This window comes from Myripristis murdjan, chromosome 9 (assembly GCF_902150065.1).
Source record: "Myripristis murdjan chromosome 9, fMyrMur1.1, whole genome shotgun sequence".
NCBI classification, from domain to species: Eukaryota; Metazoa; Chordata; class Actinopteri; order Holocentriformes; family Holocentridae; genus Myripristis; species Myripristis murdjan.
Genome location: NC_043988.1, coordinates 17,941,194 through 17,957,738, shown reverse-complemented (window position 1 = coordinate 17,957,738; position 16,545 = coordinate 17,941,194). Strand labels below are relative to the sequence as shown.

At 41.7% G+C, this 16,545-nt stretch overlaps 4 protein-coding genes across 4 annotated transcripts in view; 1 reads left to right on the top strand and 3 right to left on the bottom strand.

The window, feature by feature from the left end:
• Positions 1-17: 17 nt before the first annotated feature.
• Positions 18-2,328, top strand: iscua (iron-sulfur cluster assembly enzyme a). The gene is made up of 5 exons (XM_030061087.1): positions 18-278; positions 493-606; positions 742-852; positions 978-1,056; positions 1,598-2,328. The coding sequence occupies exons 1-5, from the start codon at positions 177-179 to the stop codon at positions 1,687-1,689; spliced, it is 498 nt and encodes a 165-aa protein (XP_029916947.1). The 5' UTR covers positions 18-176; the 3' UTR covers positions 1,690-2,328.
• A 56-nt stretch (positions 2,329-2,384) lies between these two features.
• tmem119a (transmembrane protein 119a) lies at positions 2,385-3,740 on the bottom strand. Its single transcript, XM_030059283.1, has one exon. It carries the CDS (start codon positions 3,738-3,740, stop codon positions 2,385-2,387), a length of 1,356 nt encoding a protein of 451 aa, XP_029915143.1.
• A 3,796-nt stretch (positions 3,741-7,536) lies between these two features.
• Positions 7,537-9,920, bottom strand: LOC115365814 (transmembrane protein 119a). Its single transcript, XM_030060985.1, has 2 exons — positions 9,848-9,920; positions 7,537-8,289 (listed from the first exon to the last, which is right to left on the bottom strand). The coding sequence occupies exon 2, from the start codon at positions 8,272-8,274 to the stop codon at positions 7,537-7,539; it is 738 nt and encodes a 245-aa protein (XP_029916845.1). The 5' UTR covers positions 8,275-8,289; positions 9,848-9,920.
• A 3,215-nt stretch (positions 9,921-13,135) lies between these two features.
• Positions 13,136-16,545, bottom strand: part of coro1ca (coronin, actin binding protein, 1Ca) — a 41,557-nt gene continuing 38,147 nt past the window's right edge. Inside the window, exons 9-11 of the mRNA XM_030059980.1 lie at positions 16,240-16,297; positions 15,833-16,075; positions 13,136-15,062 (exon numbers count right to left, since the gene is read on the bottom strand). Coding sequence (XP_029915840.1) covers positions 14,943-15,062; positions 15,833-16,075; positions 16,240-16,297 — 421 coding nt within the window. The 3' untranslated portion in view covers positions 13,136-14,942. The remainder of the gene's footprint in view (positions 15,063-15,832; positions 16,076-16,239; positions 16,298-16,545) is intronic.

The following is a 16,545-nucleotide window of genomic DNA, read 5'->3' as shown; positions in this document are numbered from 1 at the left end:
TGTGCCTAATGCCAGCCGCTGGGGGATCTTGTGTTTAATGTTCCTCCGCGGTGAAACGTCGCCTGTTTGTCAACAAAACAGGCCAGCCGATATCACAGCGCGTCCCGGCCGCCCTCGGCTTCACTCGTCTGTTTCCGTGACCTTTCGTCTTTCTGAGCATACACCGTGACAAAAACATGGCGATGGCCTCTCTACGAAAGTGTGCGTCCCCGCTGGTGTTGTTTGGCAGAAGGTTATTCACGCCGGAGGTGAACGCACTGTGTCTGTATCACAAAAAGGCGAGTAGTTTAATGTGTTTTCAATCTGAACTTCACACCAGGTGAAATAACTTAATCCTTAATCGTAGGTTAACAGCGTCAGTAATTCTACGCGTGTTTGTTTTTGTCAGCAAGTACAACTTTACCCACTGCGCTCCGTCTAAGCTGATGATGAAGGACAGTGTCATAATAAATGTCAGCATGTTTGGTTCTGTCTTGTTTTGTTTTTCTGTAGGTTGTGGACCATTATGAGAATCCAAGAAACGTGGGTTCCCTGAACAAAAACGCCAAGAACGTGGGGACGGGATTGGTAGGTGCACCAGCCTGTGGGGATGTGATGAAACTTCAGGTATGTCGGACTGTCTACAGCTCGCATGCTTTATCACATTTTGGCATTATTGTGCGCAGTGACAGCAGTGCAACGTTTTTTTTGTTTGTTTGTTTGTTTGTTTGTTTACTATTTATTTTATTTTATTATTTACAGATCGAGGTGGATGAAAATGGAAAGATAGTGGATGCAAAATTCAAGACATTTGGTTGCGGCTCAGCTATTGCTTCTAGTTCTCTAGCGACTGAGTGGGTGAAGGGGAAATCGGTAAGTTGTCATGTCAAAAGCAAACAGTATACGTGTGTGTGTGTGTGTGTGTGTGTGTGTGTGTGTGTGTGTGTGTGTGTGTGTGTGTGTGTCTAACAATCTCTGCTCTCTTTCCCATCACACAGATTGATGAAGCCTTGAAGATCAAGAACACAGACATTGCCAAAGAACTCTGCCTTCCCCCTGTCAAGCTTCATTGCTCTAGTAAGTTCAGGGAAACACAGTCTGTATTTTCATTAAAACTGCAAAGATTAGTTGGATAATCGATTAGTTGTCAACTGGTAAATTAATCGCCAACTATGTGATAATCTCTTTTGGGTCATTTTAAAGAAGAAAATGTCAAAATTCTCATGATTCCAGCTTCTCAGAAGTGGATATTTTTCTGTGTTTAGTCCTCTATAACATTACACTACATTTAAGTTGTGGATTGTTGGTTGGCACAAAATGTCACCTGAGGATGTCACCTTTGGCTGTCGGAAATTGTGATCAACATTTTTCACCATTTTCTGACATTATGTGCCAAACAACTAATCCATTAACCGAGAAAAAAATCAACCAATTAATAATGAAAATAATCAGTAGTTGCAGCTCTATGGATTTTTCCAACCCAAATCTAAAGCAACATTATCACACACTGATTGAAAGGCTTAAAAATGCATCTTTCTCGATGAAGTATAAAGTTTTCTTCACAGTTGCATTCATGGTTATGCTGTTCTCTATAATTTTCTTGTTTGTTTTCTTTCAGTGCTTGCAGAAGATGCCATAAAAGCTGCTCTGTCAGACTACAGACTCAAGCAACAGGACAAGAAGGAGGAGCGTGTGAAAGTCAGCAGTTAGTATTATTGTCACGTGTAGTATACCTTAGTGATATCTCAACATTAGCATTATAATGATCCATGGCAGGATGGTTACCACCTGGGAAGGTCGGGTCTTCCACTCCTCTGGATGTTGGATATGAAAATCTTCTGGGATAAATAAAATAATTCAAGCCAAGATTTCCATTACTACAGAGTACTGCTGCTAGGTGTTTATGCTGTATTACAATTGCAGTGTGTTTTTCCTCTGGTTGTAATGGTCAGAAATTGTTTGGTAATTGATGTTGATTTTTTTTAAAGCTCTAATGTTAAAATGAAATATTCCAAAACAATTCTGACCAGTGAATTTAAACAAGGGATCTCGGTATTGTGCCTATTGTGTAATGCTTGTCTACCATGAAAATTAATATACATTAGGAAGCTATAATTTGAGGTGTATTTGTTGTGCATATTGCTTTTGGCATTCAAACTTTATTTGGCTGTATTGATCGTATAAACTCAGTCTATTTGAGGACTCATTATAAAAACAGAGTTCTGTATCATTAGCGATAACTAAACATACAGAGCATACAGAATACGCAATATAAGATATATATATTCTGAGCATTTTGCCTCTCATTGTAACTGAGAATTAAACTTTACAGACAACATTGTTGTGTCATCTGTGCTGAAGGTGTCCACTACTGAAGCCATATTTCTCAGGAGTTCATGTTTTCTTTAAGATTGCTGAAGTGGAGCCACCCTCTGTTGGCGCAAAAGGATCTTTTTCAGTACCAGCAGCACTGCCACCATTAGGAACGCTACTAAGATGCATAAGACAGCCAGCAGAGATATGACTGCTGCAGAGTCCTGCTGAGAGGATGGCCTGCTGTTGGGAGTGGGCACAGGGCCAGCCTTGTTTGTGGGACTCGGGGTGCTTGTTCCTTCAGTAGAGGTGGAGTTACTGTGAGGGTACCGTCCTGTGACATTGTCTAGGCACCTTGGTTCGTCACTGGGGAGAGAAGTAGTGGTTTTAACACCAGACAGGCTTACTGAAGGTGTTGAACTGAGGAACAAACACTCCTCATAGCTCAGAGTCTCCAAAGAGTAGTGGTGAGGTAATACACGAGGCAAAAAAACACGTTGATGATTGTTGTAAACTTCAGACGAGGCCAGCTCCGTTGAACTATCAGTCATAACTGTTGAATCCGTTTTCTTTACGAATGAGGTTTGCAATCCAGGTGCTGTGGGCATCAGTGTGGAGGTATCCAACTTTCTCTGCAGGCCGTAAGGGAGGTTAGGTTGGTTGATCTTCTTATCTGGCTTCAGGACATGGGGACAGATAGCCATGACAGACAGGTTTAGAAGCAGTCTGTGAGCAAGATGAACTGGCTCAGTGCAAACCAGGTCAGTGGCCATCTTCAGTCTTCCACTCAGTAACCAGCGGTAAAGATACAAAATATCACATTCACACACCCAGAGATTGTTGGCTAGGTCTACAGACCGAAGATGTGGTAGACTGTCAAATGCATTCTCTGGGACTGACCGCAGGCAGTTGCTGTTGATTTTCAAAACCTGCAGGTTTACCAGTGCAGACAGTGCGGCCAGGTCCAGGGCAGAGATACAGTTAGCTGAGACATCCAGCTGGGTCAAGGACGGTGGAAGATTCAGAGGCAGGCTTGTTAGTTTGTTGCCCTTCAGTGTCAGGACTTTCAGCTTCCCAAGACCTTGAAGTGCTCCGGGCTGGATGGAACGAATGCGGTTGTCCTCCAAATCCAGGCGAGTGAGGTTCCCCAGTTGCCGCAGGGCGCCTGAAGTGATGTAGGTGATGCGGTTCTCTTGGAGCTGCAGGGACTCCAGGCTCGAAGGCAGACCACGAGGGAACCGGGCCAGCTGATTGTGGCTGAGGCTCAGTTCCTGCAGTCCAGAGAAGGGCCGGAGCAGGTGGTCTATGTTACAGAGCTGGTTCCTGGCCACAGATAGGGCTGAGGTACTGAGCGGGACAGAGCGAGGGAGGGACTTGAGACCCAGGGACTCGCACAAAACCAAAAGCCCTGGGTGACGGCAGCAGCAGCCAGGGGGACAAGGAGACATCACAAGGCAAGACAAAGGACAGACACAGAGAACCAGTAGGACACCACATCGACACCCAAGCATGACTCACTGTGAGGGAAAAGAGAGCAGAGAGGGCAACACAGCGCCCAATGAAAAGAAACATGTTGCATAAAATGTGAACTGTATCAGACATCAATCTAAAGCCCGTTATGTTGTTTGACACAAAAAGCAGATAAAGTAAGACAAGTCTTACCAAAATGTCTCTTATAAGTGACATCAAACAACATATAATTCAGGCTCTGTCACTCACCATTCTTCTAAAGCTGTATAATCCGCTCCTCCTAAGAGATGCGCAGGCTTGTTTCGTAGTGGTCCTTACATGATCCGCTGTGTCTCTAAAGATAACCACTGCTGCTGAGAATTCCAAGCAGATGCTCATCAAAGTTTAATGATCACCTTAAGGTGCTGTATTACCTATTCTGGATCCTCTTCCCAATGCAAAGTGATGGGGAGCGCCTGGTATTTGTCAGTGGCAAATGCTGAGATGAGTCAAAATGCATACACCAAGAACTTCCAAAATAGACGTGCAACAAAATCAACAATGCAGTTGTCCCAAACAGACCCTCGTCTGAGGTTACCAGAGGTCAAGGATTCTGAGGTCTATCTCAAAGAGACGATGAGCTTAGCAAATGAAGGCTGACAGAGCCTCGTTGGGTGGTCCTGTGCCTTTCTATCCCCTGGTGGGAAGAGTGAAAGTGAAGGGGTAGTATTTTCCAGAATTATTTAGCACCTCATTGACAAAAGAGCAGGGAATCTGACCCTGGTGCAAGGCTTTGTCAGGTCTCGCGTTTCAGTCACGACACGCTTGCACTTGCTTTTGAGCTGTTCTGCCGTCATCTTTGATGTTTGCTCTTTAGTAAGGTGACACTCCGAATAGCTGGATCAAACTTGTACTTTTTATTCACGACTGATTTACTTTTCATTAATTTCCTCTTTATGAAATGAAGTTTGCCATCATTTGTAAAAATGGATTTTAACAATGCATCTTGGTCATTTGCGTTCACATAGGGGCAGCATTAAACTGTGAACAGGTGGTCTGACATGTCTGATATATAAAAGTTATTTGAAATAAAGAAAAAAGAAAGTTTCCACCTCCACAAACAAATCAGTGTCTCTTAGATTTTCATAGGAAGCACGTCATCACATGTTGTGGAGCAAAGTGCTGCATGTATCTGGTTGACTGTGCTGAAATATTTATTGAATCTTGTACAGCAGCCAGCACGCAGACAAAGGGGGCTCTCGTCACCTCCAGGCTCTAGTGCCTTTTTGTTGTTTTTGCGTTTGTCCAGGACATCACACAGTGGTGCCAACTACCTCACCACGGCCAATCAGAAAAATATGGAGGAGACAATAACACATTATTGGTGTTACTGTACTGTGTGCATCTGTGGATCTGTGCATCAACCCTTAAATTGTAAATAGAAAGGGCAACTTAAAAGACAACAGTAAAGTTTATGCCTCAAGAGAACATATTACAAGTTGGTAAATTACCTTAAAATAGAAAAATATGATTCTTTAGTGCATATTGCTCAATCTTATAGATTCCAGTTTATATATTATTGTCATACTGGCAGCATCTTCTCTTCTTTGCCCTGTATGACTGTTTCTAATCCTTGATGTCTTGTTAAAAGCCAAGGCTGTATTTGTTTTTAATCATTTAATTATTTACAGCATTTCCACCACATTTTCAGAAACAGAGAAATACATCCTCAGTAATCATTTTATTAAATTTAAGCAAAAAGAAATAATTTTGTAAACAAAACTTACAGTCTCTTACAGAGGAAGCATCTGTCTCAGAGGCTCTTGCAAAACAATCTGAGGTTAAATGAGAGGAGAGAATTTAATCTTTACCAAATTTCAGCTTGTCAAACAAACTGATTATCACACACTTTAAATACAGAGTCAATCACATCAGTAAAGGGACAGCGAGCTGGAGTCTCTTTTTTTCCCCAGATGCTCATCTCCAGTGTTGTATGGATATCAAATCAGATCAAATCGAACCAATATGAGAAATGAGAGCTTTTGATTAAATCCTCTTGCTTCCATGTGTCTCTGTTAAACCATATTGAAATACTGACACCAGCAATAAAAGGCCAGCTCACTATCCCTGCACTAAGGTTTTTGACTGTAGATAGAAATAAAAACTAACATTAAAAACAATAAACATATTACTAAATCTATCTTATACATAAATATGCCCATAACTCATTTGTGAAAAAACTCTAACTCTGATTCACAAAGCGATTACTCCAAATAACCAATGTAAGCAGTTGTCCCAAGTGTTTATAATTTGCAGGCAGATCCAAATTTACACAAAACAAAATAAATATTCAGAGAAATTGAGATGCTTGAAACATTTTTTTGTCTTTTATCAGTTTATTTTAGATGTTCAGTTACCCAGAAAACACATAATTGTGGTATTTGGCTATGTGAATTAGAGCTTTAAAGTGAAATACAGTATGATATGAAATAAGTCTATGTAAATACAAATAGGAGTTAATATAAAAGTAAATAATACGAGGAAACTGTTTTTACCAGTCAAGGCTATTAAATCAACTTTACTGGCATCTCATTTGTCTGATTTACAGCACCAAAGATCTTACTGGACTGAGCCAAGGTAAGCAACAGCAACATGGAAATACACAACAAACAGTTATCAAGCTTTCACAAATATCTATGAGGCCCAAAATAATGTTTCACACGACCATGTAACTGTGTGGAAGTAGATGAAAAAGCCAAGCCACTGAGGCCTGACAGGACTGAGTCCGTTTTGTTAGCAGCTGAGCAGATGAGCAGTGGCACACAGCAGGGCAGATTCATGGGTATCAGCAGGGCTTTTAGCCACATATATTTTAAAATACATGCAAAATCACTACCTCTGTCGTGTAATTTCTGTTTGGCGTGGAAAAATCCTTGTCTTGCGTTCTGCTTCTGAGGGGAGCATTTTCATTTTTAGAAAATACTGAAGGCGTTCACACTGGCTTGACTTGCAATTAGGGCTTTTTAACACTGAATTACTTTCTGGAAGATGACATCAAACAAGAAATTAAAAAAAAAAAGCATCTTTTGTCATGTTATGCTACCGAAGTGGCACAGAGGTATACTGTGAGGCTGTTGAGGCTGTTAATCAATTATTAAAAAATAAAACAAAACAAACAAAAACAGAAAACGAAACAAAACAGCTGATTAGACTATCAGGCTACTTCATAAGGTCTCAGCAGCAGACGAGGACAAACAGGCCCAGACAGGCTGCTGGTACGTGGCCTTCCAAAAGAAAGAAAGAAAGAGAAAACATGAACGATTCATCCAGTCTCATGACTTCCCGTCTGGCCACATACCCTGATATCAGATGTAGGTTGTTTAAGGTCTGGAAGTTGGACAAGAAGGACTAGAGGTTAAACTTGGAAATGTGACCAGCATTTGGAGAGACAGGATTTTTGTGGCAACGCCCTCGCTCTCTGGGCACATATTTTGCTGAGTTTTGGATAAAACTACAAGTAGTGTTTCATACATTCCTGTTCTTGCATGCCTAGATCTTCCACTTGCAAATATTCTTGTCTTTCTTAAACACCAAAAGTGTTAATCTCATTTAAATACATCTCTTGCAAGGAGTTGTACAAAGGTAATTTCTAATTTGTATCACAATACATTTTGGTATGTTTTGCCCAGCTTTGTTGGCGTAAACAACCTGTCTCCTCATGTTTTTACCTCAGGGTTTGATTCTCTACGTTTCATCTCTTATTTCTTAAGTCAAAAAAACATCCTTGAAAAGCAGCTAGTGGGCACCCTTTTTCAGGTGGCAGGTGCACACAGGCTGACTGGAGCTGGTGCTCTGCTGGGGCTCCTCTCTCTGCTTTGTCTGCTCCTTAGCCTTGGGCTCCTCTCTCCTCTTCTCCACCTCCACTGCTTCTCTGACTTTCCTGACCTCCTGGCGAGGTGATGACTTGACGTCTCTGCCCTTCTCTCCCACCAGTGCTTTAGATGGCATGCGCAGGTTCTTGGGGGAGGCCATGCTCTGAGTCTGGATCCTCTTGACGTGGTCAACGGCGTACGGCCTGTCCTGGAAGTCGCTTGAGTTCTTGGCCCCCGAAGGCTTGTCTGCCATATACTTCCTTGGTGGATGAGTGGGGGGCTTGTAGGCCTCCAACTTGCGCTTGTGACTCATGGCAGAGGCGCAGCAGATGATGAAGACCATGACGATGAGGAGAGACGTCACCACAATAATGATGAGCAGATTGTCCTGCAGGAAGTCCACCACTCGGCTGAGGACGAAGTCCTTCAGGCGGATCATGGTGGTGGTGATGCTGTTGGTGAGTGTGGGAGCGCCGGTCGTGGAGGTGACGTGGACAGGTGCTCGGGTGGAGAAAGAGGTTGGGAAAAGGAGCTCCAGCTCGCCCTCATCACCGCTGCCTTCCATGGATATGTTGTAGAGGAGGGGAGAGGCATGACAGCCGCTGCACCAGAGTGTGAGCAGGGTTACACATGTGAGGTGAAACACCAAGCGGGAATCCATCTTGTCCTCTGAATCCTGCAACGACAACAACAGACTGGTTTGAATCTAGGAGATAAACAGGAACTACATTCAAATAGAACCATTAGGGCTTTGCCAATCAGAGACATCTACACTCTCATCTAACAGACACATATTATGACATTAAGACCATTTTGAGTTGCTGTGTCTGTTTGTAATGCAACTATACTCAATTCAATCCGGTTGAGTAAAACAAATAATTCATATTAGGTTTTTCTATTTTTTTTTCTTTCACTATTTCATTGCTATCATCAGATCTATTTTAGCAGTCAGTGAAGTAGCCATTACTTATTTGGGGTGGAGACAGTGAGTTTGGTGCTGAAGGGCTTATAATTTGTCGAGTGGAGAGAGGCCACCCATCCACCACACCAAAGCCAAAAGGAAGCTATATATTCAGCAGCGACTAGAGAGGCGTGGGAGACCTGTGGCTGTGGCCTCTATATTTACACTGGGCAGCAGCTGCCTTCCAGCAGACCACAGCAGCAGGGACCTGACGGTGATATTTCTACATCCAGGGAAGCCTGCATTTAGCGCCGTGTCTTGAAAACCGTTATAGTACCAACTGGCTGAATAAACTGTTCTCCTGCACTCAGTGTTATGTTCTTTCTGTCCTGTTCTCCCTCTCTCTCTCCCAAGTAAAACCAACAGCCTGCTACAGCATTCAAAATTGCAACCTTTAGGGTAGAGCTCAGTCTGTTACCATTTCACATCACGTTTTAACTCTTAACACGGTGTGTAATTAGACAATGTTTGGCTGTAAAGACAAGCTTCTAATCAGCCTCATGTTATAGTGACCATCTGCCTGCTGCTTCTCTTATTTACACTATACGGTGTGCCCATGTCTCCTTGTGTGGTCGGACGTATGTAGCACAAGCCGTGCTGGACCAGATGTGGGCTGGAGCTTCAGCTATAGGGTGGGAATGCCCTCTGATTCGGTCCACCTTAATTGTACTTCAGCTATACTGTAATTACATTCCCTGGAATCCAGTGCTGGCTCCATGTTACCTTCAACTGAAGGCCGTCCAGATGCCGATCATGTAATTAATTCATTTCCAGCATCATGTGAGTGCTACAACTATCTGAAAATTTGTCATTTTATTATCCTGTAAGACATTATCAGCTCCTGGCACTGACAGTTGAAAAAAAGTAAATGAAAAGAATAGTTTGTTGTGAGAATTGACAACATTAAAAGCTGGATTTCTGTTAGAGCCAGGCAAACAGAAAATTAAGCATTTACAGTTATGAATGTTACTCTGGGGAAAATGTAATTAATATTCAATAATAGTTAAACTCCATTTCAACACATTGAAACTTTTTCTGATGTTGCTGGAAACATTTCTGCTGTCAAAACAGTACTAGTGACTTATCCTGGGGGGAAAAAAAAACATTTAGGTATTTCTCAATCTTAAATAAGGTTGAGAGTACAAAGAGTTGGGAGTTCACAATCCCTCAGAATGCACAGATTGTCCTGAAATCCCTGAAATCTTTAGCTATACTTTTGCAATTTTCTTAAAAGTATCTGCTTTGACTTTAAAATATAAATATCTGTACTTACAGAATGTGATGTCTCTGAGGATGGTCCCCTGAAGAACAAGACGGAGAGAAGAAGAGAGCGAGGGAGAGACAGAGCGATGAAAGGAAAGTTCGGGTGGAAGAGAGGCTCCAAGCATCCGCCCTCCCTGCTAAGTTATACTGAGTTTTTTTTATCGGAGCTCTACAAAGCCTGCTCGCTGCAAAATTATGTCCATCCCTCTATTTTCAGATTCTCCTCCCCTCTCGCTCTGCCTCCCATCCTCAGTCTTCATCCTCCTGTACTTGTGGGGTTTTAACTCTTTGGGTTTCTGAGTCTTTTTTTTTTTTTTTTTTTTCAGGGACAACCATTTGAACATGACTTTACACATTTTGACATTTACACACTCATGGTCTTGAACTTCATCTAATGCATCTATAAAGTGTCTGCACTGCACTGCTTCTGAGTCAAAGATGTGTTTACTCTTCTACGTTTTGATGATCAGACTTTGTCTTTATCAAACTGACAGATGCAGCCAAAGTTTTCACTTTACATTTGCAAGAACGCTGCAGTTAGTGTATCACTCTGATGGTGAAGGTTAAGTGGATATTTCTGTACTTGGCAGGGCAACTCCCAAGATTTCTCTGCCTCCCACTGAGTCCTCTCTAATTACGTCCCCTTGATTACAGCCTGCCTCGATAGGGCATAGAAGACCAGTGCAGAGGGAGAACGCATGCCTTTCATCCTGAAACACATGTAAAAAGTGAGCATATAAACTCTCTGGTCTTCTACAAGCATTTATCTGGAGACATGCCTCTAAATATTCAGGATTTTCTATTTAGAGACGAGCCCTGTCTCCTTGGTTCCATGACTTGATTTGATATGACAGGTGATGAAAGATCCTGATAACATGGGAGTAAACATAGACATCTATAAGACGCAGGGCACAAGGGTGTGGGTTTAAAAGCCTTGAGACAATTTGATTAAGATTAATTGCAATTTCCAGAATATTCTAACCACTTCACATCTTTCGTTTTGACCCTGTGTCTAGTTTTTTTTTTTTTTTTTAATCTTAATACAAGATGTTTATTGTTATTCACATTTTCATCTTTTCCTCTCACTTTTAGGGCAGTGATAACTTTTCTCGTCTTTTTATTTACCGTCCTTTCTTTCCCGCCCTGGGACTTCACTGACAACATGCCAGTTTTTTTTTTTATCATGCAGTTTTAAATGTATTGCTCTTCACTCTCATGTCTGTTTATGTACAGCACATTGAGCCACAGTTATGAAATGCACCACATAAATGAAGTAATTAATTCCAGATTGTTGAGGAGCTAATAGTGAAGGAGTCTGTAAAATCCAGAGTTGTGTGGATCTTTGTGTGTTTGGCAATCAGAGCGAGGGGTTTCTTTCTCTGTATTATATTTTACGTGTATTATTTTAGAAGCAACAAACAGCTTTCTGACTGCAAAAGGCTCCGTGGTGTTTGACTAGGTGCTGTCAGAGATCATTTTCCTGAAGTGTGTACCGACTGTTCTTTGGTGAGCACGATGAAATAGTGTGTCAAATTACTACTGTACTTTGTTAAGACCATTGTCTCTGTTGCGTGACCTGCCGTCTCTCCACAGCAGAAGTACACTGACAACAGAGAAAACATTTTTGCAGCCAGGAAGCAGGAGCAGAAAGACCGTGCCTGTTCCAGTAAAGGCAGGATTTTCACTGCAGGGTAAAATTACATCATGGATTTTCCATACAGCATTCTGCTAACTAGAATTTAGCGATACTTTTGCTTTTTTATTTCACCTCAAATTCAGACAACTGTAGTTTTAATTCGTTACCCATCTCTCTACCTCTGACGGAGAACCACTTCAGGACAGTTGTGCTGATAGCACAGGTGGAACCAATACTAGATTTATTTAACTGGATGGGTTTTTTTTTCTAATAGGTCTTAATCTTGGTTTTTGGTAAACTGGGACATTCACAGTGCAGACAAGATTCACCAAACATTAAGTATCAAACTGATGCCTTTAGAGATAGCTTGCACATGAAACTCAAAACATACAGAAACAGACCACTGGTAAAAGTAAAACACATTGTTCTCCCACTAACAAATCGGTACACTCACAACTGAAAACTAACACACAGCTTGCATTTTAAAATTTCTTTATTAATTTTTCTTATAATCAATGTTTGATACTTGAAGCAGGAATAATGAACAAAAACGCTGAGCAGACCTCCACATGAGGCTTTATCCTGGTTTGTTTTCCTCTGATTAATTTTCTTTCTTTTGATATTCATAATGCCTGCAATATAACAGAGGTTCTGCTTTTCTCATGATGTATTATGGCAAGGTGCAGGGAACACAGACAAGGGAAAACATTTAAAACCCACCATAACCCAACTCCCATACAAATACCCTCTTCAGCACAACCACAAAACAAAAACAAATTATTAAAAAAAAAAAGAAAAGAAAAAAGAAAATACAAAAAAATATGGTGGTCATGTTATTTACACAGCTTTCACTCATTTTTCTAGGCCTTTATTACAAACATACATCTACCTTTCAACTTCCAACCTACAGTGTCCCTTTGGATAGCTATTCACTAATACTCCTCAAATCACAGCTCCCGTGCCTAGAGTGCTATAAAGAATCCATAGAGTGGCAGTCTGATGTACAAGATAGGGCAGTAAAGTTTGAAGACGACAGGTCTTCTGTTGCAGACCCACATTACTGAAACACTCTGTAGGTTTCCTTTCACTAGTAGTCTACGTGACTCAGTGGTGCTCAAATTCCGGATTTCATCTTTAAGCAACGATGAATCAATGGGCTTTGCATGTAGCCGACAGCTTCCCGGTTTGACATCATTTTTTATTTTTTATTTTGTTAATACCCGTACCATGGTGGAAAGCGTTCAGTGTTCAGGGGCACTCAACTCAAATCAAATCAGATTCATGAATGCACCATACAAGCAATAACCAGAGATGCTGCCTGGTGTGCGTTGTACTGAAGGATGGGTTAGGGCTGAATGACATCATCCAGGGGGCTGACGATCTGAGCAGGGTGCCAGCGTTCTTCGCTTAGCACCTTGACGTGATGTCAAACTAGGGCACCAATCAAATCTTACTTTTCCTACACAGCTCAAACTATTCGCACAGTCCTCCCAAAAACACTCCCGTGGTCACCTCTATGGCACTTTCTGGTCTTTACAGTGGTAACAAACTTTAAAAAGGCAAACAACAGACCCAACCACTACCCGTCTCACCTTCCCTCTGGGAAACAATCATAGCCAAAATAGCAAGACAACAGAGCTTTTATCGTCGCTGGCAAATTCATCAAAACCAACTCAGACTGGACAATCTAATGGTTCTTGTTTTGTTTTTTTCAAGTTACTTAATTATGACTTGGGGCATCTGAGAAATAACTATTTGAAAAACCAATTAGTGGAAGTGCTAAGAGGGATATAAGCACAGCTGGAGCAAGAAACAGGCTAAAATCAACAGTGAAACAATGACCCAACTAGCCAATTCATTGTAGTTTTAGGCAACTCTTTGACATTCTACTGAGTCCATTTCATAACCAACCCCTCCCACACATTTCCTGCCAGTGAAGACTTAACAACAACAAAAAAACCCACATTAAACAAAGCAGGTACATCCTTACAGCAATAACCAAAAGGCCAATGACATGAGGCACATATTCACACATACTCTAAGCCTTTAAGGTCTGTCCTGAATGGTCTCTGAAGCAATCTGTGGCTTAATTACCAGACAGAAGATAATAGAGAAGTCAAAGTGAGATTACTTTGTTGTTGTTTCATGTACATTCCTGTCCTGGTTGTACAGATAAAAGGATCTGGAATGGGGATGGCATATAATGAATGGGACGATGGAGGAAGAATCCCACTACACTTCACTACACTTGTGTTTTGAACATGAACAAGCCCACGTGTACTAAACACTGAGGTCGGTGACGGAACCTCTTACAAAAACAAAGCATAGCAAACTGATGTTTTCTGCAGAAAGGTTGAATATCCACAATGCCACTGGTCCTTTCATGGGCAGTATTCAGCAAAACATAAATCATTTAACCCCATAAATGTCACAAAAACAACCGGCCACTGTACCGGAGTCAGCACCATGGACTACAGTAGAGTGTTTACAGAACACAGAGAAATATTTTACAAAGAAACTTTCTTTTCACGCGAGGAATGGCAAATGAGATTTGTGAACTGTTGGTCGTTTACTCCGATAAGCACACAATGCATGTTAATATAGCAGGTATGGAAGAAATGTATGTTTACATGAACTGCTGTGTCCACTGACAGTCGAGTGTATCTGAATGGCAAGAAGGGGGATGGGAAAAAGGCCAGAAAGGAGGTATAGGTTTATGTAGCTTTAACACAAACGGCAAGACTTGTGTCATTATTTATGTCTGAGAGTGCTGGGTCTAGACTGTGGCAACTAAACGCATATTCAATTAGAACTGATTTCCCTCCTAATTATACAGTTGTCAGTCTGCCTACCATGACAATTAAATTTTTCGTAAATTTCATAGTAAGTGATTCACTGATGACACCCCTCCCCCCCCCCTGCTGTATTGAGACACGGTTTGCATTTTGAATCTTCCCACAAAAAACAGAGAGGAGAAAATACTGTCAAGGAGGTGTAAACAAAATTCCAAATTTGGCAACAGTATAAGTCAGGATACGGGGACATCAAATACTGATACCTACTTAAAAAAAAAAAAAAAAAACATTTGGTTATACCAGAGTAAATAGGAATTGTTCACGTTGGAATTTTCCGGGTCGTAATCTAAAAGGAAAAGGAATATGTAAGACTTTTTATACAACAAGTAGACAAAATAAAAATGACTGCCACAGAATAAAAGGAATAGATTTCTCTTTCACCAAAAAAGCGAGAATATTTTCTGCAAAAGTTTTGCCACATGTCCTTCTGATTCCATCGGTGTTAACTGAGGGTTAGGGGCTGGCTAAGAAAAAAGTTCAGCTGGAATGTTGCTAGGGATCGTTGCTAGGCAGGCCTCAGGTGGGACGCTGTCATTGAGATTGGCAGTGACTTGTCCCGCCCTCCCCCCAGCAAATGGAACGTCCTGAATTGTAGTGGGTTTGGTAAAGGGTCCTTAAATGGCAATTTTGGACATCTGCTCTTCAAGTTTGATGATTCGCTTCTCCTGACTGCTGACCAGGTCCTTGAGGGATTTGATTTCTTTCAAGATCTCCTCCAGCTTGGCTTCACTCTTCTGTGGGACACACAAGAGACACTTATGAGACCATATCTTGGCATGTTTGCACCCATTCTATCATATTTATGCTACCACCATAACTGCCATGCTGTGAAATTAAGAAACACCTATAGTCATATTTTGACCAATGTCAAACCTAATTTGCACATGGATTAGTGATCCAAAAGACACATCCTTGGTGGAAATAACTCCCTAGAGTCTGAGCTGCATGTGCCATGTGGCAGGGCCTAAAGCTCTGAGGGTTAACATGTTACTCCAGCAGGCTGCACTGCACAAGCCCAGTGGACTATGATTAGAGGCCAGAGCTGCAGAGAGAGGCAGAGGCATGGGCTGGGTCCCAAGAGAGCGGCTGTGTTGTGGGTAAGGTGCGGCAGGACGCCCAGCAGCCGAGTAGCAGCAGACCCTCCGTTAGTTGGTCAGAAATGAGGTGGAATAAAATCCACAATGTACCTCATCAAGTAAACCAATAATCTGCCATGCTTCTTTTATTTACATATACAGTCAGCCTGACATATTGCATTACTGACTGCATGTTTCAGAGAGTTTGCTACAAAGTTAGGAGGCTGGTGCTGAGAGGTGTTGATAAATGAAACGCAATAGAGCTCAGAAAGTCATGACACCAGAGCAATCAAAGGTGCAGTATCCACTTCAAAACAGAAAAAAGTAAAACATTCAGGATATTCAATATTCAGGTTACTAAGAGCAGTGGTATAATGTTGGCTGATGTCTACTGAGTGTCTGGTTTGCTGAAAAAAAGGAATACTCACAATTGATGGAGTGGGGGAGGCAGACTTGTTGGCTGGGCCTGTATTCTCTGTGTTCTTGGGCAGCTTGTTGTCCAAAATGTTCTTCTTGACCACCTTAAGGTCGCGGTTCTTGCCTGGGACATAGCCGTGTTTGAGGGAGATGAGGATGGGGTCTCCGTTCTTGCCCTCAAACCACTCTTCAGCTTCCAGGGCAGCATCTGGTCCAGCTGTGTCCGGGTACAAGTCGTCCTGGAACAGGTCCGACTAGAGGGGGAGAGGGTCAGAAGGGAAGCTGTCAGGACATACTAGGACCAACACATTACATGCTCTTTAGTGGTCTGCCGCAAGTCAAATTTCTCTTCTTGGGACAATAAAGGTCTGAACTGAACCAAACTGCATGCGAGTTAACCTTAAGGATAAAGACTCACCTTTCTAGGTACAGTCATGATGATAGGCTCACACTTCCTTTCATGCAATTTATAGAACCTGTCAACATAAAGTTACAAAAATCTATTAGCCACAATTCAGTGCATGATTAAAGAAAAGCGACAACACTCAGTTTCCTACAACCATGTTTACTTTACCAAGAAAGCTCACTATTAATGTTAGAGTAGGTACTGCCGCCCAATGGTGATGTAAAGAAATTACACAATTGTTAAGGCTGGCAAAAATCAAAATACAGAATTAATTCTGTATATCAGAGGCAAAGATTAACAATCTATGTGCCTGTTTAT